We start from the raw sequence: 23,663 nt of genomic DNA on the forward strand, positions 1-23,663 counted from the left end.
GCTTGAGCAGGGGGTTGGACTGGATGATCTCCAGAGGTCCCTTCCAACCCTGACCAGTCTGTGATTCTGTGAAATTCAGTATGTGTTTTCAGCAGGAGAAAACAAAAAGGAAACAAAATGCTGAAGTGTTATGACATTTTCTTTCAAAATCATATTTCAGTTTATTTTTTGCCTGCACTTTTAAAAGGGGTTAAACAGCCTCCTTAAAAAAGATATACTGTAAACACAGAAATACATGAACTGGAGGGGATTTTGGTCTTGTTTTGCCAGAAAAAATATGAAACTTTTCTATTGCACATCAGCCTAAAGCAGTAGTGCCTGTGTGTCAGTGCGGTCACGTAACCGCTAGGCACTGCGTGCGCACCTCTGCTTTTGGAGATGGGCACATCCCTCGTGTTGCTGCAGCGACTTGCCTTGTGCTGTGCGGGGGTGCCTTGGCCCATGTCTGACTGAGACCATCTGGGAACGTGTCCTGGGGCTGCAGGTCATTAGAGCAAGCAGCAGCCAGAGCTGGCTTGCGAGAGTGAGAGAACAGGTGACCTCCAGCTGAGGAAAACATCCTGCAGGGATGATGGAACAATGGAAAAATAAAGGAGATAAACAAATGTATTGATAGATGCTTGCTTTGTTTTCTGTGACTTGTCAGATACAAAGAAAGTAGATTTTATTTTTTTTTCCCCAGCAATGTTTCTCTCAGTCGAGGCCTTCACTTGCTTGGAGAACTGTCTGCTCATTTTAAATCTGAGGAGGCATGTAGAAAACTTGCAACATGCACTGAAGGCTGGATTATGTGGACTGGGACTGGAGACAGCTGTTTCTAAAACCTGTAACTGAAATTTAGTAAAGATTGATGAGTGCTTAATTCTAGCTCACAAGGTCTGAACAGCATTATTTGATTTAAAAATGATTAAGATATTCAGCAGAACTGCTCAAAAGTGGGGAAAAATAAACACTCATCGTGAAATAGAGACAAATTTCTATTTAAATTTGACGACAAAGGACTTTAAAATCAACATCGCTGTCGTATCCATATAAATAATTTAACAATCCAAATATTCTCCTGAGATCTGGATTTTCACCATTCAGCTGCAATGGGAAAATTGAACGTTTTATTGTATTTCTGTTGATTTTACCCATGTTTTCCCAAAGGACTACATCCTCTCTAAGGAGGAATTGTCCACTGATATTTGCTCCTCTTTATTAAAAAAAAAAACCTAAAAAAATAAGTAGTAAGACTAGGACGGACTTCCAATTTGGCTAGGACATTTTAAGAATTTAGGAATATTCTCTCTTTGGTGATGATGCTGCTTGAGACACCAAGTCCACTGACTAGGTTGGTTTTGCACACAGATAAATGATGATCCCTCCCCAATGTGGGAGTAAAAGACACTGAAGGCAAAGGAAGGTCCCTGTTGTAAGGCTCGCTGCAGAGGATGGATTTCATTTTCTTTCCCATATTACTGTGCTTTCCTGGGCCTGGCTGCAAAGGGACAGAGATACCGACCATGCCTGGTCAGTTGTTTCTCCACCAGAGCTCCAATAGGCCATTTAGCAAATCACGTACCCCAGCCACTTTACTCAGATGATCATGCCATATCTTTATGGGCTCTGCAGGCTGTCAGCTTGCAATGAAGAGAAATCGCCATGGGAGGAGGGGATGGAGACACTTGTCTGCCGTTCAGACTAACCCAGCTCCCCGGCAGAGGCAGAAGCAGCAGCCGGCTGTAATGACGGCTTCACCATCCCCATGCCGGGGTTTGTCTGGTTTGGCATCGAGCTTCCTCCAGCCCGCTGGGGTGGGAGCCCCGCACGAGTCACAAACACTAAATGTATCTCTACAGCGTTAAAGGAATATATGTGACATTTGAGGGAGTTCTCTTGGAGCAGTTCTCATGGCGTTTTCTGACTTCATGCATGCTTCTTATATTCATGGGTTTCCCATACATTTAGAAGATAAATTCACTCTGGATTGGCTTGTATTGGACGAAGCAGATCACAAGTAGTCATGCACAGGTGCAGTGAAAGACCTGCCTTTAGTAAACTCACCTTAGATAACACGCTGGTCTTCTCTGGGCTGCAGGTCAATCAGGTGCAGCACAAGGACGATTTAAACCTTATTGCGAGGAAACCTGGCAAGTGTCTTGCTCACCTCGGAAACAGGCAGAAATGAGAAACCCACAAAGAAACAACAGGAGCTATTCATCCTAGAGATATTAGATATATTGCTAGTTTTGCAGCGTTGAATATGAAATCGATCTGCGTTGTTCTGCAATGTTGATCCATTGCAACAAAAAGAACAGGCTTGTGATTTCTGGCTCCATTTTACCCCAGGAATTGGGCTGAGTATGTAGAGGGTGTCCTTCTCACCCTGCTATAATGATTTTCTACTGATGGCCACGTGTGGAAGTTCACTTTAGTGGCTGGAAGCGTGAGTCATTCAGCCCAGAGATTACAGAGTTACTAGAAAGCTTTTAATTTTATGGGGTCTATGAGCCTGGTAATTGTGAGAGAGGGACAATTCTGCAGTGACCTTTTGAAAATTAAATATGCAGCTGTATTAAAATCAAATGTGTCATGAAAATACATTTAATTTGGATTATGTATATTTATTTTTTTAACAGAAAATTGGAATGAAACAACATACTTTGTTCACATTTCATTTTGACATCTTGTGTATTTCAGGTTAAAAAAAAATAAAAATTGCCTCTTTCAAAATGAAAAATGTCATAGACTAGAACAGCAAATTCCAGAGATTTTTTGGATTTTATGTTTACACTCTTCTCAACTTTCTGAGTGTTTCCCAAGATTCCTCAGTTTTTCCAAAATGTTAAAAGCTTCTTTTCAGGGAGGCAATAGCATTGCCCTCTTTGCCCTCAGCTCCTGTAACACGGCAGAGTACTCCAGTGCTGCAGGCTCTTTCCTGCTGTTCTGAAAAACACGCTCAAAAGTTTATCCCTGACCCATGATTCAGATTGGTCTTGTGTGATCTTTCTTGGGTGCTTCCATCATAGACACGGCTAAACGGTGTCAACTGGAAACTGTACCACACTTAACAGCATCTCTATCATCTACAGGCAATCACGTACCGTGGGTTAGTGACTGCCATAAAATACAGAATTAAGGCTGTGTTCTACCTGCTCCTGAAACAGGAACAAAGTAAGCAGATTCATCACTGCCTGGAATAACTAACAAACAGTCATCCTAAGCTGTTCTCTCTTTCCCTCTCTTTTATAGTGCATTTATGAATTATGTTGTTTGCATTTATAATTATGGGACTGAACAGATGGTGGAAGGCTTATACCAGAATGATGTGTTCATTAAAATAACCTACCCTGGTCTGCCAAGTGATTGTTAGCTGTAATCCCAATTTGATATTGAAGAGAGTTATTTATTCTTTCTAAGTCCATCTGAACAAAATGGAGCTTTGAGAAATGAGCACCGTATTGAGCGTGAAGCTACAACAGTGATGTTGTGTATATTCCAGACGGAAACCGCTGAAGAGGGTTCCAGCCGTGAGAGAAAGAAAAACGCAGGGAAAGGTAAATTGTGGACCAACACGGTTTTCAAATCTGAGAAAAGTTCCAATTCTGTATTCAATTTGGAAGCTCTTTATTCAATTTTGAAAGCTGCTTAAAAGACACTCCAGTCAGCTTCTGCCTATGTGCAAATTCTTTCTATGCTCTGCTGTCTTCGGTAGCTGAGCACAATAACGGTATTATTATTAAATCCCATTATTAAAAATGGGACTCTTTGCTCAAGCAAAAAGTAAATCTTCACAGTTTATCACATCTTACATAGAAACGTCTTGTCTTCCTCTAGTCCCAACAAGTGTTTACTGGGTGCTTCTGCAAATAACAAGAGGTTTTGTGATGTGACACGGAGCGATCGCCACCTATTTGCCTTCCTTTTTGGAGATTTTATTGCACCAGCTTCACTTTACCAGCTCCATTATCTTGCAAGACGTAATGGATTCTGGAGACAATTCTTTGCGCTTCAACTCTTTTGCAGTATTTTATTTCTGAGATGTCCTGCCCCACTATTTTCACATCAGGACTTCAGGATCTGCTCTAAACACAGATGGAAGCAGAGACACTCTGTCAAGGTTTCGTTGTTGAGATTGAAGGAGTGTCATTTTCTGCAGTTCTAGCCATTATCCAGGCTGTAATTCCTGGCCCTCACATCTCCTTGTGGTATGTCCTACCCAGGCTACCTCAAGATGCCACTTGCAGCAGATCTTCACCCATTGAGCTGCCTGAGGACTGTGTTGCTGGTGAGCTGCTCAGAAACACAGTTTACAGCTCTCTTATGCTGAAAGCTTTGCTTTTCTGCACCGAGGCAATTGGCATCACTTGTACCCCACAGCTGTGGCACAGCCACGGGGTCATCAGAATCCTGCAGGCAAAACTCAGAGGGAACAGTGGAGAACAAGATGCAAAGGTGCAGGACTCCTGTCTGCTTGTCTGAGCCTGCCGGGAGCAGAACCAAGGTAGGAGGAATGGGAGAGCAGTGGAAAAGTTGATTTTGTTCACTAAGAATAACCAGAAATAGTTGTGTTTTCTGGCTTCCCTCTACAATCATTGTCACAACATTCAAAGATGCGAATTGGCTGTGCAAAAGCTTATTACTGAGACATTTTCCAGGATCCTGGAGGATGTTTCTAGTTGTGTGTGAAGGAAGAAATATATTCTACATGTTTCATTTGGCATGCCGGCCATCAACAACTGGAAAAGGGAGAAAATGAAAGAGACGGGCAGATGAGTGCTCACATACAAAATTGCCACTATCACAGTGGTTAGATCAGTCAGCTTGATAAAAGGCAGAAAAAGACCTTGAACATGAATTGGAGTCTGCTCTTTTTTTCTTTCCTTCCCTTCTCTGTCTCATGAGAAGTTGTAGCCTTAGTCCAGATCAGAAATGGGGAAAATATTTGAAATTGTGAAAACTTCCAGAGAATGGGAAAAAACATATTCTATACCACTTTGATTTTAGCTTGAAACTCATTATTTCTGACCTAGCAAGTAAGTCTTTATAATTGCATGTTTCTCAGATGCTCTGACCTTCCTTAAACATTCAACCTACTAAATTAGCCTGCGCATTTTTTCAGGGCATGCTTTGTCTTTAAAAGGAGCTTGCAAGAGCTCAGCACAAAGATTTCTGCTTTAGTCTGGACTACAGTGTGCTACTGTCAGGAAAACATTAATAGATTTAGACTTCTCAGATTTTTGGTTTTATTGAAATCTAATGTTCAGTTTAATTTGAAATCTTTCATTTGAAACACAAGCAATTTACAACAACAACAAAAAAGTTAAAACAACAATATCAATAATGGACACATCTCCAAAACAACAACAACAACAACTAATTACAATACCTTTAAATGAAAGATTTCACTTGTAACTTTTACAGAATTATTGCTTTTTGATTTTATTTTTAAAGAAAAAAGTCATAGAAATTGGCACAGACTCAGGAAAACTTTCAGTGCCACAAAATCTTCACTTTTTTTTTTTCTTATTATTTCAGATTTTTAAGAGTATCACAGTTAGAACTTGCCCCTTGCCTGACTGCCATGCCTGAGCTTCCTCCATCAGTCCAGGAGGGAGTCACTAATGAACTGCCAGCAACACCCCCCAAATCCCAGTACAGGGGTGGCCGAGGACCACAGTCTGCTTTCAGTTAGGGGTCATTTTCCTGAATCGTGTGAGTGTGGGTTCAACGGCAGACTCACAGCCCAGCACACCTGTAAGGTCACTGCTGCAGCCAGCGGCAGAGTATATTACAGGCTTCAAACAATTTAATGTGAACATCTAAGAACAGCGCTGATTTCACAGCGTTTGATACAAGGTTTTTATCTTCTATTCTTGCATTACAGAGCGTATTTAGAAACTCTGGCAGTAAGTATTCTGCATTTATAATGTAAAGATTATCAAAAAGATTTGCAAATACAAAGAAACTTGGGGCTTATCAGCTTTTTGTACAGTTCACGTCTAAATTTTCCCAGACTTTGTGGCCTTTTGTGTACCCACCTGGGACCCGGGCTATCCCAGCAGAACCAGTAACAGACGTACCCATAAACGCACCACTCACCTGCTTCTGCAGCAACATTGACCTCTTGGCATCTGAATGCGTGTGCAAAGTTCTTTGCTACCCAGTGACAATGTGTCCTTCTTTTTCCAGGCAGAGGGGGAGTGGATTTAGGTGGCAAAAGTCCTGGGGAGCAGAGTTAGCAGCTCCAGTACCAGCCCCCCCAAAAGCAAACCCTTCCCAGCGAGAGCTGCAAAGCCTCACCTTGGTCCCAGAGAATGTCAGGGTGACAGGAACCACCTTCTGTCAGTTCAAAAACGGAAGCAATTAATAACGTGATCAGGTGTGTGAGGAAGGGATTGCTGAGCAGAGAGCAGAGACAGCTGCGCACTTGCGGCGGGTTTGGGATGGCTGTGGCTTCCCCCGTGCCAGCCCAGCTGAAAGCTTTCCCGTGCTTGGGCAGTCGTGGGCATTTATTTTCTTTTATTTTTTCTTTGCTATGATTGTGACCCTTTAGGTAACATTATTTCTCCTGCCAGGGTTAAAGGGACAGAAGCTGCTGAGGGAACACTAAGGCCCATGTTTGTTCAGAGGCTCTGGGAAGCACAGGAGATGCTGCCCCACAAGTCCTTTAGCCCATTAGTGATGCAGCTGTAGCTGGGAAAGGCTGCCTTTGCTCTCATTTTGTCAGTCTGTTGTTAATGAGCAGTCTCTACCACCGTCATCCAAGCCCTTGCAGCTTCTGTACCTGTAAGGGGCCCCTTGCCCTTTGCAGCAGCCACCAGGATTAACTGCCTGTGGGCTGATGAACTGGAGTTTGCAGGGAGCTTAGGGAAGAAGGATGGATACGAGCGATCTGAGCAAGGACTGCGGTTAAAAACCAGGGGAGTAATTCACAGGTAAAACAGCTGCAGAACTGCTGAGCTGCCCAGGCGCTTCTGCTGGTACAGAGGAGCCATAGGTATGTGTAAGCAGTATAGGCAGCGTTACACGGATACTGCAAGCGTGAAGCGTTGGGTAGAAGGCATTTTTGGGAAGATACTTTCCAATTCTCGTCTGTTCCCCCTGTCCAAAGGAGCCCAGGCATCAACTCCAGGAAAAGGCTCCCTTCTGGAAACTGGATCGGTGGCTGCGAGCTCCAACAGAGGAGTGGCACACACACCATCAGGATGTTGCCTCCCCTCCTGCTGGGTCATGTTCTGCCGCAGAAATGGATGCAGTTAGCTTTTGTGTTCAGACCCAGCAGCCCTGCCCCAAAATTACATTGCTTTCTGCTTTTCAGCAAGACAGGTACGAACCTGGGGGACAGAACTGGATGCTAGGGGTTTGCTCATCAGGAGAGAAGTAAGCAGGGACCTCAGGCTCCATGCAAATAGTGACTGTTTTTCATCATGCTTGCAGAGGCCAGAGCCCAACAATTTGTTGGCTTTGCTTCCTTAATAAATTGTACAATCTGGCGTGGGAGAACGAAAGCGGAAAGATCACAAACAGCCACTGCATCCCCTTGGTGTCTCCTCCCCAGCTCTTGCCGATTTCCCAGAATAATGTTGCGGCTCCCTGTTGTACTTGTGGGCCTACAGAGGTTAAAGCTACACAGCTCCCCTCTGCTGTGCTGAGAGCTAATCCAAGCAGTTAATTAGAGAGCCCACTGGACTGTCAGAAACAGCAGGAGATGCAGAAGCAATTATCTCCAAATTGGTCATCATCACAATTAAAGTTCCATTTGGCAAGTACGTGAGTAGCCTGCAGCAGGGTCCCTTTATAGGAGGTAATTCCTTTCCATCGCTGGGCTTCATTGCTGGGTGGCGGTGGTGGTGATCCGAGTGAAGCTGTCAGGTGAGCTGACAGTATCACTGGTCCCCAGTCTGGGGAGGAGCCAGCTGCAGGAGCAGCCTGGGATGCCATTTGTAACTGAGCTTGGTAGCTTAACGTGACAGCGTGTCCAAATCCCATGGAAGGAACTCATTACGGGCAGGAAAGCTAAGCAACTAATTTGCTGCAGATAATTTATTTAATGCATTTAATTATTTTAAATTTTTTTCCTGTTCACATATTATGGCTTCCTCAGATGTGTTCATTACTCAAACCTACTTGATAAATTTCTCTTGAAACATTCAGCCCACACATGCAGGGTCCGAGTCTTGTTTTCTTCTTGTGGTTGGGAAGGGAAATGCTGCAGTGTTTGACTCCCGAGCTGGGTGACAGCCGAGGCACGGTAGGTGTGTGCTCCTGTAGGTGAGGCAAAAAATGAGTTTCAGGTGCAGCTGTGCTTTCTCTCTTAATCTTGCTTCCCGTAGATGCTGATACCTGAAAAATTCATTGTATGCTCAAAGAGCAGATCAGTTAAGACATGGCGGTGTGAAAAAAAAGCAGGGATGTTGTAATTGTGTCTTTTATCTGACATTAAATTGGTGCCCTGTAAGTTACAGGTAGCTCTGAACTTTCATGTAAAGGGAAAAAAAAATGTGAAAACAATCCTGGTAACAAAAATCCTGCCAGCAGAGGACTTCTTTAACAGTTTCCTGGAGATGCTGGTAAGACTTTTAGGAATGATGTGCCGCTAGCAGAGCAAGCCATCGCCCCTGCAGTGCAGCTTTGGCACCCTGCATGTGAATGCTCTTTCCTCCTCTCCTACCGGTCCTCTTTCCCCACAGGGTAAACAGCTGAAGTGTTGAGGTAACTGCCAGAGGCTTCAGACAGCCACTTTGTGCCACAAGAGACCCTGGGACACCTTAATGACTTCTCTTTAAAGCTTAATGCATCTTTGTAACAAACGGCATCACCTGCTAAATTGCTGATCTTGCACTACTGTTTTCTGACTACCGCAGAAGAAGCAGCAGCAAGGTTTGGCTCTTTGGATATCCTGTACCAAGTCAGCTTTGGGTGCCTGTCTGTTGTGCTTCCGAGCCAGTCCTGAGCTGCTCTGCGCTGTGTCAGCCACGTCCGCAGCGCAGGGGCTCTCCTGGCTCTCATCCTCTGTGTCACCATTTGTAGCAGAGCCTCTGCTGCGCTGGAGGTCTCGCTGGTGGGTCGCCTCACATCATGTGCCATGTCTGACTTGGTATAAAAAAATAAAAATTCTGTTACGACTTGTATGCTTCATGATCATCTAATCGGAGTGCCTGTTCAGTGTTAGATGCAAAATGTCTTTTCTTGTTTCTTACATCAAGTCTGTATCTTGTTGGAAGAATGATCACATTTTTTGAAATTTACAATAATTATTTAAAGTGATGGAGTACGAAGGAGGTGTGTTTGATGGATACATGTATCTGCACGTAGAGTGACCTGTATTAAGGCAACCAAGCCTGACCATGTTGACAACAAGCATCTAGTACACTAGAGGGTAAATTCCTCCAGGAATACTCACCACGGCAAATTCAGACAGGCAGTACAGTTTATACCCTGGCTTTCATTTTGAGTTTTACTGGAACTAACGGACACGTCATTTGTAGGATATTCAGATCATCTACTTCAGACATCTCAGTGGCATTATAAGCACCTTAATTAGGAGCCTAAGTCCCAAGTATACTCAGTGGAGAAAGAGATGCATCCAGATTAATAATGCCAAGTAAATTGATGTCATAGTATCAGTTTTTGAATATGTAGACGATGTGGAGTTCCTGACCCTTTTTCTAATGGTTATTCAAACAAATCTGGAGGCTGATAGTGCTTCTTTTCCCTCTGCTAACAGCAGGAGAACTGATCTTTTCTTAGGCTTTTTTCTTCTTTTAATCTTTATTGGGATGTGGATATTTCAGGTATGTCTTGTATATTTGTTACTAAGAGAAATAATATAGCTATAATCTCTAAAGACTCAGCAGAAGAAAGTATTCAGAAGAAATCAGATACCTGATTTCCCTGATATGCATTTGGACTAGGGGAAAAATATGCTTTTACAGTTATTTTTGCAGCTTCCTACTTTTGGGCTGACTCGAGGGATGGTGTGGTTCAGCTTTAGTTTAAATGAAAGGGATTGCCAAGGGAAGATACCTGGCTTGCTCTGTACCCTTCAGGGGGTTTGCAAGCAAGAATGATTAGATGTGACATTCTAGAAAGATGTGCTATATCAGTTTTATTCCAGTTAGCCAACATTTTTGCTATCACCTCAGATCTGCTGGTTCCTACTAAGCACTGCGCTCCACTTAGGAAGAAGAGCTGCACGTCATTAGCAAACTAAACCAACAGTTATGTTCAGAAAGTCACATTGAGATGGGCAGCAAGATGAGGAACATGTAAGAGATAATGTGTGATTCCTTACAGCTGAAATGTTGGTCTTGGTTTCATCTTACACAGCATTCACGTCCCAAGGTAGTCTCAAATGATTCTTTAAACACTCACATCAAAGACATTAGCTGAAGCGCCTTCAGCCTAGTCCACCCACAGATGATCGGTGTTTCTTAGTTCTTTGGTCTGGTTTCCTCTCGTTACCAGCTGCACCTTAGATACATGAAAACCAACAGGTTCTTGGTTTTCAGGGACTGCCTTGACCGCATCATACTGAAGATTTGGTTTCCTGTCATGAAGAAAAGTAGGGATTCACATTTGCTTCATGTGGGATCTGGATATTTGGAAGATGTATTGTCTTAAGATATACTTCAGTGTTTTCAAGAACTCATTTTACATAAACTTGTCCTTTTAACTGGTGCTACCAGATCTTCCTTTATGTTTTTCCATTCCTAGGTACACTGTTCTACGTAATGGGCATCATCAGGAACATGAGAAGCTTCCCATCCACAATGACCCTGAATCCCAAGAGTCCTGCTTCTAGTCATGGTCCTAGAAGAGGAGTGGCCCAGCTGAAGGAACAGATGCCTGTCAGGATACCCAAAGGATTCATGGACAGCAGAACTTTATGGAAACTCATTCATCTGCATTGTCATGATGCTTTTTGCACTGACTTCAAATGAATGTCCAGCTGCACATGTGTAGATTGGTGGGGGCATGGGAAGGTACATGAGCAGGAGAGCTGAGGACTTTCCTGTATCTGCAAGGACAGCTGGACTGTATGACTGCATCAGAGCCTTACTCCAGGAGCGAGCTGATTTCCGTCAATGTAAGGAAACAACACGGATACAGACCACCCAGTGCAAGGAGTTCTATTATTCCTTTCCGGCTGCCACCTGTGTACAAGCCACCTCTCTGTTCTGTGATAATCATGATCTTAAACATCACAAGCTCTGGCTTCAGCCCTAGCATGATGTGAGACTAAAAGCCTGCTTCACCTGCGCAAGATGCTGCCCAGTAGTGACCAGATGCTGTCAGGAGACAAACAGCGCTGTCGTCTTTAGCAAAGTAAGAGGAAATGTTTGCTTTTCGATTAGTTACTGGTGAGAGGTCAGCACGAGCTGCTGGTTCACCCTGCCCTGCAGAGCTTGCTTTGTGAATGCTTTTATTGTGTTTCCTGGCCAAGTTCACTGGTAGAAGACTCATGGGGTGCACACAGTGCCTGACAAGCTGGAGTGGGAGCTACAGAGACGTTTCACTGCTAGCAGAAGGCCCTGCAAGCACCACTTCAAACCAGGCCAACTGCTAAAAGACAGTGGCCATCCTCTGCCATTCGGAGGCCAACGGATGGGACGTGGCTCTCAAACTCCAGGCAAGCTGCCAGTGCCGTTGTCATCTGAGCAAACTTCGGGCATTCTTACCAAGAAGAAAGGTTGGCTAAAAGACAGAGTCAGTCTGTTATAGATCACTAAGTGCCATCTTGAAAAATATACCATCTAAAAAAACTTTTCTAGCTACATTAGGAAGACAGACTTCTACTTACATTTTCCATCTTTATTTTTCTATTTGTTTCTGTTCTCTTCCAGTTGAGACAAGAAGTTCCGAGACTTCCAATTATCACCATATGCGCATCTCTGTTTGCAAAGATCTCAGTCCTTCGCTGCTTCCTGCATGTAGATGTTGCTGTGTTCCTTGTGAGCTGCTTCCACATTGCATGGAAAGGATAAGCAAGGCTACAGACTTCGCAACTTTGGGAAAATGATTTTCATAAAGTGGGAAATATGCAGGATCAAGACTATGAGGCTCTACTCTTTTAGATGAAGATCTAACCCAGAGATGCCACCCCGAGCCTAGAAAATAAAGTTGTACTTAGTTGTATTGTGTAATCATGTACAGATATTTTTAATGTAAAAAGAAAAGGTGACATTATTTATTATTTTTTATCAGGAACGTGTTTTTTTTTTCATTAAAAGCTTCTAGACCCAGGAGCTTAACATTATATGTATTATTATTTAGTAATATTTCTGTTGCTATGTGACAGGTATTTACTGAAACAAACAAATCCTGCTTTGAACAAACAAAAATGTTGCTCGGTTGGGGAAAAGAAATTGTGCATGATAAGAACAACTGGCTTCCTTGCCATAGTGTCTGACTTCTTTAAATACTTCTTCCACATAAAAGTCACTGATAAAGCTTCACATCTTTTTCCTTTAGGATTCAAAAGGACAGTGGGCAGAAACAGCCCTAATTAGAAGATGCCAGACACTTACCAACATAGAAAACCGCTAGCAGTTAGAAAGAGACAAACTATGGTTGTTTGTGGCGATAGGTGCTGATAGGAAGAACAAGAGCTGTTTGAAAAGAGAGGGTGAGATAGTTTGAACCAATTCCTGGTTCATCATTAACAACAGTTCAGCAATGACCTGTTTTTACAGGGTAGTGTTTCCAAAAGAACTCATTATCTGTTCAACTCTATTGTTGACACAAAAACGGAGCAATGGGTGAAAGTTTGGAAAAAATCCATCCAGGGCAGCTTCAGTCCTATGATCTACAGCTCTGTGGAACTGCTTGCTTGGGGTTTTATCTGGATTTGGTATAAAAGACTGCAGAATAGGTTGTCTTGGTTTCACCTCGGGTATTAAATTGCTTAAAGAAATTCCAGAAAAGCATTTCTTTGTCCCCATTAAAGGGCGTCAAAAGGTTGGTGTGAAATTTCTTGGAGTGATATGGAACCAGCAGCATGGGGATGCTATAGTGATGGTGTTCTTTGTTTCCGCTGTTGTCCTTGAAGTGTTGTTTTCTCCTATATTTTAATGTGCTTTAATAATATCTCTCTTCTTAATTTTAAATTAACTTCTCAATGCTGCATTTTACTCACAGGCAATGTTCAGAAGGCTCTATCAATGGGATCAGTAGCTCACTAGCCAAAATGGTCAACGGTTCAGATTGGAAAAAAGGCTCTAATTCCAAACACCGTATTTGAATGAAATACCAAACAACAAATGTCCATGTTCTGTGTCACCTCTGGCTATTTGCTTGTTGGACTAAATAAACCTGTCACGAACCACTTGGCAGCTCCTGCTTTATCGGTGAGTCTGTAATTTCAGCAATGCTTCTGTGAACCCAGAAAATGGCATTGTCCACCATCAATAATGTCAGAACTTCTGTGGAAAAGAAGCTGTCTCATGGAAAGGACCTTTGCTAAAGGTAGCTGCTCCTGTAGCCTCTGAGTTCATCTTCCCATTGACCATTTTGGCTAGCAGTGTCAGAGTCTTTGCCTGTGCTGAATAACATGTAACGCATTGGCTGTTTCTAAAAATAATAATAATAAAAAAATCCTCTATGTACATTGCAGTAAACTCAGGCTCATACTCATTTCTTGTACTGTTTTTGCTCAAAACATACAATGCTAACAAGTAATACTTGCCTTACGATATGCTCAAACAACTGTAACAGCAAGGTTACGGTTTGTAACCCCCATTGCTTTGAAAATACCAAGGAGCTCTTGGGTTATAATACAAGTTCCTAATGTTTATCTACCAGAACAACCCTGCCTGCTGCACCCAGTGCTCGTGCACTGGCTCTCTTCCTCCCCACACCTTCGCTTAGATCATTACTGAGCCCTCCTTCTCCCTCACCTGTTCTGTGCCCACCTCATCTCTATCTACACCAAGAGATGGCACTGCCATGGGCATCACGCTCAAGACAGGCATTTGCAAAGGGGGAGTCAGATTTAATTTTGTGCAGCTCTGTTTCTCCAAGCTTCCCAGTGAATCTGACTGAAAAAGGATGCTCCTTTCTTCCTTCCTTTCCATCTTTTTCCTGACATCTCTCACAGATTCACTCCAATAACCATACGTTTATTCCTTCACATAAATATACTAGTACTCATCAGCAAATTATCATACCACCACATTTATGGTCTGGGAACACTTTTTTGAATGCAATAAGCATCAGAAGTGTTAAGCATGATGCCTGCTGTAGCTTGGATTACAACCGATTACATTTTTCCACGCCAGAGGTAATGTGCTAGCAGAACAGCTAGCTAACAAGAAATCGTCTGGCTGGGGCTTTGCTAAACTGTCTTTGGGAGGCTGATCTGTCAACACAGTTATATTTCCATATTTCTGTATTTTTCTAGGCTCCAGAAGCATTTCTGAGATCTTGCACGACAATTGATAGTAGGGCATGTGCCCAGACAAGCAAATCCAAAGATGCACTGAGGTTACTTGTGCTGAAGGAAGCAGAGCAACAGGCTGCCTACTTCCAGAGCCAGGTTGAAAACAGCCCAACACTAAAACTTGGGGCAGCTCACTTTAAGTGGGCCCTAGACAGTGTCAGGGTGCACAGCACCATGGGGTGAGCCACCCTTTCCACTGAGCAGCTTTCCACGCCTCTGATACTCAGTTTACTCATAAACTAAGTCATGGTCATGCTGCAAAGTAAAATTTGGAGACATAATGAACACATCACCAATGGGAAGCTGTGTTCGCAAAACAGAAGCTCCAAGGAAGAGTGCAGAAGCAGCAAAAGACTTTAATTAGCTGATGATCAAGACTGTCTGGAGGGATGTGAAGCAATAACTGGATGATACACGCTCTGTAAATGTCAGTGCTCGAGGCAGTCAGCAGCTGCATTACTGAGGGAGATGTATGGAGATATGGCTGCAGCCCAAGTGTACTAACAGGTCATGCTCATAAACACCATGCAGACAGATTAATCCTTATGGGGAAATGTCCCTTCCACATTTATCCTTCACACTTCTTTCAACACTAACTATGTTTTCTGTTTTCAGTCTTGGAGAGGGCAATGAAAAAAAAAAAAAAAAAAAAAGGACAAACAGTGTCTCAGCAGAACAATTAGAAAAATGCTTTCAATACATTCTCAAAACCCTTTCCATTTACTTCAGAAATGTAATACATGACTTGCTCCTACTGCAGGATCTTATGCCTAAGCAAAGTGAGAAATGAAAACATTTACCACCGTGTCTTAAAAATGAAGACAACAACTTCCACTTGCATCACACCACAGCACACTGCCTGTGCCTCCACTCCAGCTGTGGGGTATCAGCAGAGCTAGGAAATTGCTCACGGTGGAAACAGAGGGACTGACAGTGTTGGAGCTGAGGGGTATTTGTAAGGATGCGTGGGAAGCTCTTACTCACACATAGTGCCTGGTTCCAATCTATATCGTTTCCACATTCAGCTTGTTTGAAGGCTTAAAATCCCCCCCGTCCCGCTCTCAAAGAGAGATGTACGCTTCAGGGAGAGGCTGTGCACACAGTATGCCCATGCAGGGGACCTGAGTGGGGAAAATAAACCCAGCCCACTGAAAACCTGCCTCAGTGCTCTGTTTGCTGCATGTTTCTAGCCACAAGCAGACAGCGGGGCACAAGCAACCGCTGTTTGCTTACGGAGATACTGTCATATTAATAAGCTTAATTCATTGCTGGTTACAATTTACTTGCAGTCATAGGAGCCCGCACGTTGGCCTAGCACATCTGCCTGAGGGAGCTCACGTTCGAGGGTCACTGTGATGCTGGTCTAGCTTGCAGAATGAGCGCAATCCAAAAGGACTCACATGAGCAATGAAAACCAGTACTAGGGTCATCGTGATTTTGAGTAGTACGAATCCCTGGCTCCAGAGAGTCTCTTTCTGTTTCCAAACTCTGGTCCTCTGTGGGTCTGTTATAACAAAGGACACATCAGGGAGAATGTGTATTAGAAATGTGTTTGGTAACCACCGAAAACTTGAATATGAGTCAGAGCTGAGAGAGTCAAATGATGCCTTGCCTTTGATTTCAGTGCACTTCAAAATGGCTTTTATTTTACCCTGCCTTCTCCTGTCATCTAAATGGGATCAAGAGCTCTGTGAATAATCAGTAACAGTGTATTAGTTGTACTTAAATGCTTTTGTGCATCTCAAAATACCTCTCAATTTAGGTGTTACTAACTAAATAACCTCAACCTGAAGATCATCTGCCCAAAGGATTGTGGCTTTTAGAATGGAATACATTCAGAAACGGCTCTGCTCAGCAAAGATGAGGAAGAATCAAAAGGTATGTAAGGTATTTACTGACGTCAGCCTGACTTAATAGTGTGCAACGGAACTAACCAGTTGGGTCCAAATTATGTCCATTTAATTCCTAGCACAGATGAAAAATACGTAACAATGCCAGCAAAATGATAGTTTCTTGGAGCAGGCAGCCCACATGCGGCAGACTCTGAGTCATTCTTGAGTTTTCCTCACCCATCTTTGTAAACGCTAAAGCCAAGGAGAGCATTTTCATTCTGTAACTGTCAACTGTAAATCCTTCACTAGGTTTGGATCCAATCTTTTTCTCTGCATTAGATTTCCTGAGCCATCTCTGAGTACTATCCTGCCAAAAGGCAATAAAAACGTTTTTTCTACTAATATGAACCCAATAAAAATATCAAAAGCTTTTAGTTCTTTCAGTTTTTATATAGATTAAGCCTTTCTGAATCTGAAATAGTCACATATTCAATCAGCATCTGAAAGACTTACCTTATCACAGGAACCTTCTCATTTAGTTGAAAAAAAAAAGAAATAATTTAACTAGAATTTATCCAGTACCTGAGTTCCACTGCTTCCTGTTAAACTGAACTGAAATTGCCCATGTTATTAGGAGATCTAGTAGATTTCTTGTCAAATATATGATTATTACTTAAAGTATTCCAAGGATTTGGCAGAAGAGCTTAGTATACATTATTTGACACTTTACAGAATTCTGCCATTTTTAAATTATTTTAATTGCTCTTCTGAAGTTCTTGAAATTAATCAGTAAAAAAACCCAGAGAGACCCTAAATATCTCCTCTGGACCACAATGGAACGGGAATGCAATGCTAGCTGATGTTCCTCACACAACAGCTGTAGGGCCAAGGTCTGTACTCTCTAAGCGGTATTGTGAAGGGGGCTTCTCAGTCCTTGGGGACAAGAGGAAAATTTATTTCCTTGCAGAGTAAGTAGCACATTTGGCTTCCTTGAAGCTTTCTTCCACACCAAGATTAGGGAGGCCCCAAATGAGGAGGACCTCCAGCTGTCATGGGGTGTGTTTGAGCCAGGCAGTGATCCAGACAGAGTATCAGAACTAAATCCTTTTCCAGCAGCCTCAGTAATGAATCTGTTTTCATATTCCTGACAGATGAATCCCACCCACCAAACAGGGCTCTTGACATAACAAGTGTCTGAAAGGGCTGTCAGATTTTATCAACGGTCATCTTTGTATCACTAATCTCTAAATCCAACCCTACTTAAGGGCATCCCTCTATCTGTAGAAAACAGAAAACACAAAGGAGAGTATAGAGCATTATTGCAATAACTACTGCCAGTGGCTGAACAACAGCTATTAATCCAGGGGTTACTTTAATGACTATATAGATTAACACAGATATGTTTACTCCATACTAGTTTCCATGACTGTGCCCCACTATTACACTCCATCATTACTCTCTGTGAAAGAGCCAATTCACTTGCCACCACCTTTACAGCCCTCAATGGCAGTCCCAAGATCATTATTGGTAATCATATTTACACAGAAATTCAAGCTGTGAACATCTGTGCTCCTCTTGCATAAGCTTAGAGCAGCCAAAAGAGGAGTTGTCTCCCCCTGGGAGCCGACACAGAGTTCCACGTCGGCAGCGCTGGCTCCCCGTGGACAGCCTCACCTGAGAGCACAACTCATTTGCCATTGCAAACGGCCAGATTTTTTGCCCTTTGCTAGACCAAGCACGTTTGCACCCCTAACCTCTCCTTGCTTGCTCCCTTCCTTGCTCAGCCAACGAGTTGGAAAGATGAGTGCAGCAAAGACAGAGTCCAACTTTAACATAAAATCTGTGATTTTTGTCTTTGCTCCTGGAAGAGGAAAGAGGTTGAGAGAAAGAAAAGAAGATTAAACTACATTGGAAATATTCTCAAGCAGAAATCCACCTTAGTTACGGATCCAGCCAGCGTAGACCACCGAGAAACACGACTTATGTTTTGAAAACTGACTGAAAATTTTGCTGCTTATTTTTATGGCAGAAGTGTGGCCCTCATCTAATAAACCCTAAAAGATGATCCCTGCCCTCCCTCCACAAACAAACAGCAGCAGCCAAAGCGGGACTGTCATTATGCTCTCTCACCATTACCCTCAGCCTCTTGTCTGCAGACCTCCAGTTCAGCCACAGATCTGGTAGCTTGTCCACAGAGCACGTTACATGCAGCAGATAAACCCTGCCACCCCCTCTTCTGCACCACAGCTCCGATACACAGCCTCTCATCTGTCCTTTACAGCTCCATATGTGAAGGCTCACATTTAAACTGCGGACCATCATGGAAAATATTTGCTGAAGGAAAAAGCTGACCTATCCCCTGCTTCTCAGACATCTGTCCTGTGGAATCGAGGACATTTTTTAACAGCTTGTCCTGTCATAATCCTGAACATTTTCTCGCAAATGACAGATCTGCAAGCACCTTCCTTACCAGACATACCTCCATGTCTCAGGCAGCTTTTCTTAAGAACGGCCTGTTCCTGAAAGCTGGTGTTTGCTGGGGGTCTTCATAAATGAAGCACTTCAAAACAATGAGTCATTGTAGTGAAAGCTCCCAGCCAAAGCTTGTTTTCTGAGATGAAGCCAGGTTTTGGGGTGATACCTCCAGAAAAGTTCAGCACTTCTTGTGCGGCTTTGCTAACATGTTTCATGTCCCTGCCTCACCCTTCTTTGGAAGGGTGTGATACAGCTGGATCAGCTAAACCAAGGCCAGCATCCACAGGTCAGGCTGGGTATCCCAACACTGAGATGTCTCCTTCCCCCAGTCACAAACAATGCACACCTATGCATTCGTATGTATCTCACACTCTCATACTAAATGGCATGTTTCCAGCTTAGATGACCCCTTTGGAGGCATCGTACCACAGGAAGCAGAAGTTCTTCCCTGCAAACACAAAGCTGGTGGTTTTGCTCTGTAAGAAGTCTGCAATAGAGAAAGCTTATCTCATCGCAACACCTAATGACTGCTAATAAGCTAATGGAATCTCTCCAGTTGATGGTGCACTAGTTTTGACTGTGTTATTATCACACACCGTGCCTACGCGTACAAACAAATGCCCCATCTTCCCCCCACAATGGATTAAATTTGAATTGCTTGAACTAGTAACTCGGGAGTAGACACTGTGGGCAAGAGCAGGAGTATGCAGCTGCTTCTAACACACTGGAAAGCTTAGAGACTAGCGTGAGGCAGAAGCAAAAATCTCCATCAACTCCTTATAGCTCTTCCTCAAATAAAAAAATATCTTCAACATCTTTTTCTTTTCAAAACCCAGACACTGATTTCATCTTTCTCCCAAATCAGAGAAAAACCCAAGCACCGGCATACTGCCTGTCTGAGATACGATGTTTTATGCTCCCCTCTCCACAGTGCTCACACCCCAAAGCATGCCTCCTGCTGGATCTGTTTACCCTATGTACTCTCTGTTTAGACGGCATTTCTCAGGCACTGGAGCCACTCCCAGCCACGGCCACCGCACCCTCCTTCAGGAAGATCTGTTACCCCTATGTGCTGGGGGGGAAAAGAAGCCCAAAGTGGTTCGTTCCAGCACTTGCCTGCAGTGGCACAAGTCACCTCAGACCCACTTTTTAATTAGCAGCTAGTCAATACCTGCCTTTGGGCAGCTGGGGAAAGCCCTGGGAGCACTTATTTCTCTTCCCTGTCTGCAAGAGGAGACCCCTCTGACTAATGCCCTTGCATACAACAAGGCATATAGATCTGACAAGGCATATAGATCTATATACAAGGCATATAGTTCTGACAATGGCAGAACCCACCCAGGAAGCATATTGTTGACCAAGGACTGCTAAGTCAGAGCTAAGCCAGGGAAGATAACCCTTCCTGCTTAATTCTGTCCCTGAAGACACACACATACAAAGCACCTGAAGGAAGCAGGGGACGTTTTCCTCACCTATCAGATTTAGTGCTTGTAAAGCTGCCTTTGAACTCCAGCAAACAGCTTGCTTTGATACCCAGATGTAAACATCACTGTTTGTTAAGTGGGCTGTAAACGGATTTCATAGTTCAATCCGAAGCTGCCACAGATGAGCACAGTAAAGCTAAAAGTCCCAGCTGGAGTTGTCTCTTGCAGAAAGATGAACAGCGCAGGATCACTCGGCCATCTCATTTGCAATGACAGCAGCCTGCTCCTCCTGTCAGAGACCAAAACCGAGGTGTCAGACTGGACTTCAGCGTGAAAAGGGAAGCCTGTCATATACAGACAGAAAGCATCTGGGCTGCTTCCTGAGGAAAGCTCAACACCTACAGACCGATGGAAACCTTTCTCGCCCTCCGTGGCTTGACATGGCAATTGAATAACAGACTGCCCCAAAATGAAGCAAAACAGAAACAGAATGGAAAGACAGGGGAAAGCTCAGACGCAAAAGATCATATCCCTTTGCAACCTGGAATACACAAACCAGAATTTCTCAAGATTAGTATCTCTACATCTGCTTCTATAAATGTGGTAACAGTTTTCTGAATGGTATATAGGATCTTTTGGAGATATATGTAGGACTTAAGAAAATGAAATGGATATAAAGAATCACTAGGTACTTTTTCTAGGTACTACATCAAACTCTCCTAAAAGAGATTGTCAAAACACTGTAGCACACAAGGGATTTGGCATGGTACAATACCCAATATTTTTAAATGTCTAAATATACTCTACCGTATCATTAGTGACCTCCCAGAATCAAGTTCTTAAGCACCAAAAAAAGGAAAGGAAGCGATTGATTTCTACTTAGTTTACCTAGAGCTCTGATAGAAGAGTATTTATTTATTTATATCAGCTGTTCTTTGCTGATCTTAGCTGAAGAGGAGGTTATGAACCCGTATCATGAAAAGGACTTGCACCTCACACAAGGAAGTCAAAAGTGTTTCTGAAAGAAAGAAGAAAGTCAAGTTCCATTTAAAGTAAAAATAAGAGAATAATACTTGACTGTAAATGACTCCGTTCTAACCCTTCGCTTCCCTTAAGCGGTCAAAAACGTGATGCTAGAATGCCGTAAAACTAAAGTATCTGACGCTTTGCAAGAGATACTGCTTTATACAGACAGCGCGCCCGCCTGTGCGCACGAACCCGCCTCCCGGGCTCGGTTATACAGAGACGAGCGGGCAGTACCGAGCCCGCCCGCACAGCGCCCCCTGCCGGCCAGCGCCCCAGCCCGCACAGCGCCCCCAGCCCGCACAGCGCCCCCTGCCGTGCTGCAGAGCGTGAAGCCGCTCTGACTATTTCAGCTACGTTACACGGGCAAACGATCTTCAAAATTCAAAATAGCTCAAATACAAATAGCGTGTAGGTCTGAAATCTCGCAAAGGAGAAGTAAGCCACGTGGGAAAATGTTTAGTGCAACACAGAAATCTCAGCGGTGGCTCAGTGCGTGGATGAGGGATACACGCATCCAGCTCACACTGGTTACCAGGTTCCAGTCCCCTTGCTCTCCCAGTAGCTGCTTGATGTGGTTAACCCTCTCCAGCTGACAAAACCCCAAAACAGTTTGCAAAAGAAAATACTCATGACTACTGCACACCCCATCTGCAAATCTGGGCTGATGTCAGAGCACTCTTTAAGCACACAGCCCCTAGTGCAGTGACTCAAGGTTCTACAGACGAAGAAATCAGAAATCCCAGATGAAAGCTGCAGCTTTTTGTTCTTCACTGTGGAAAAGAGACATTTTCAGCCCTTACAGTTGGGAGAGTACAGAGAGTACTGAGTGCGTGTGCCCACCACTAGCAGAGCACCGCTGAAGCCAGAGACCGGCAAGCAAATTATTGTTTGTACAGCAGTTCCTGCTGACACAAACTATACCCGTTCATGTACTAGTAATACTTATTTATTTTTTAAACTAATGAGGGTTGAGCAGCAAAATAATTGTCATCTGCTTTGCTCCTTTCCTCAATTTCAGATACTGAACTGAGCAAAGAGAGCAGGCTTCCCAGCCAGATCCCAGATACAATCTCAAATCACCCAGAGCTCTCACGAGATGGACACAATGAACTTAGTCATTAGGTTACCACTATGTGTAAAATGAGTGTAATCTTTCAGAGGTTAAAGCTACTGCAAGGTTCAGTTGCTTACAGAATGAAATGTTGACTATAAATAAGTACATTATTTGTATAAATACTTCTTCAAAAGGCTAAAGTTAGAGATACCAGATGGAGATCTGGTGCAATACTCCAGCAGTAACATTTTCCTGTACATGCCGTATTAAAATGGTAAACATGACTGAAATCGTTGACTCAAATTACTGGAAACACTTCTAGGAAGGGTCACAATTACGTTTTGTCTGAATATCACTGAATATATTATCTATGTTTAAATACATTTGTTACAACTAAACCATTAACTTTGATCTTGCATTAAAGCAAATTTAACCGCATTCACACCATTATCTGGTATTTAGCATTCCACCTCCAGGTAAGAGGTAGAGAGAGCGCATGTGAGAAAACGCTACGGTACCAAATCTCTTGCTTCTTCCATTAGGCACCACTCTCTTCCTCTTAGATATTACATTTTCAGTTCCACTACCTCAAGAATTTCCAGAGGTACAGATGCAGAGAAAACTAACACTGGCTTTGCTGCGTTCAACATTTTGCCTCTTCAATTCCACAGAGCTAAACATCATAGAAATCCTCACTAGTCACATTTATACCAAAGTTCAAAGACTTTAAATCATTAACAATGACGTGTAAAATTGTATAATGGTATAAATGGATGTACTCTATGGCTTTTACCACAGTAAGTTAGCAAACTCATTTGTTAGGCTGGTAACTGCAACTTTAAAAAAAACATAAAATGATAAATCAAGCCATAGTTGATCGTATGGCACGGCTAAAGGTCCATTTGTGCAGTCACAGCCGTGTGCGCATGCAGACACTGTTTCACAGAACAGCAAATCAGCCTTTAAGAGGTCTCCCACCCCTGCAGGGCACAGCACTAACAAGCCAACTAGTTTAATACTAACTTGTGTATTTTTATACTTATATACTGGACTTGCAGCAAAATCTGGACATATACAGAAAATACCTAGGGATACTGTGGGACACAGAGACATTTTCTATATACAATAAAAACCAAGTATTCAGGGGCAAAGAACAGCAGTATTTACTGACTGCATGGAAAATCTCTATTTGTGAGTGAGCATGAAGCAGCCTGAAAGCTCACTGGCTGAGTCAGAGGGATCCTGTACTGACACAGGTATAACTAAGCAATTACATATCCCTTTTCCTGCCTGTCTCAAGAGAAAATTCAGCTTTCAGCCAGTTAGCGTGTGCAGATTTATGTTAAAGAGAGTGGAACCAGCAATTAGCAACTTATTTTTCATGTTACACAGTCAAATACACTATTAACATGAACCCTAATGGTTAT

General features: G+C 43.1%; 1 protein-coding gene and 1 long non-coding RNA gene across 3 annotated transcripts in view; one reads left to right on the forward strand and one right to left on the reverse strand.

The window, feature by feature from the left end:
• HTR4 (5-hydroxytryptamine receptor 4) overlaps window positions 1-23,660 on the forward strand; it is a 154,820-nt gene extending 131,160 nt beyond the window's left edge. The window contains exons 8-9 of one of the 2 annotated variants that reach the window (XR_005105663.1): window positions 10,702-11,677; window positions 11,832-23,660. Coding sequence is in view for 1 of the 2 variants with exons in the window: in XM_037396787.1 (XP_037252684.1) it covers window positions 10,702-10,789 (88 nt within the window). In the remaining variant the exon portion in view is untranslated. Of the gene's footprint in view, window positions 1-10,701 lie in introns of both variants that reach the window. The other variant, XM_037396787.1, reaches the window with a different exon arrangement.
• LOC119152077 lies at window positions 683-10,722 on the reverse strand. The gene is made up of 4 exons (XR_005105664.1): window positions 8,805-10,722; window positions 8,113-8,250; window positions 2,047-7,220; window positions 683-830 (listed from the first exon to the last, which is right to left on the reverse strand). It is a non-coding gene; the product is annotated as an uncharacterized LOC119152077 (long non-coding RNA).
• Window positions 23,661-23,663: the final 3 nt, after the last annotated feature.

Source organism: Falco rusticolus, chromosome 8 (assembly GCF_015220075.1).
Source record: "Falco rusticolus isolate bFalRus1 chromosome 8, bFalRus1.pri, whole genome shotgun sequence".
In the NCBI taxonomy this organism is placed as follows: domain Eukaryota; kingdom Metazoa; phylum Chordata; class Aves; order Falconiformes; family Falconidae; genus Falco; species Falco rusticolus.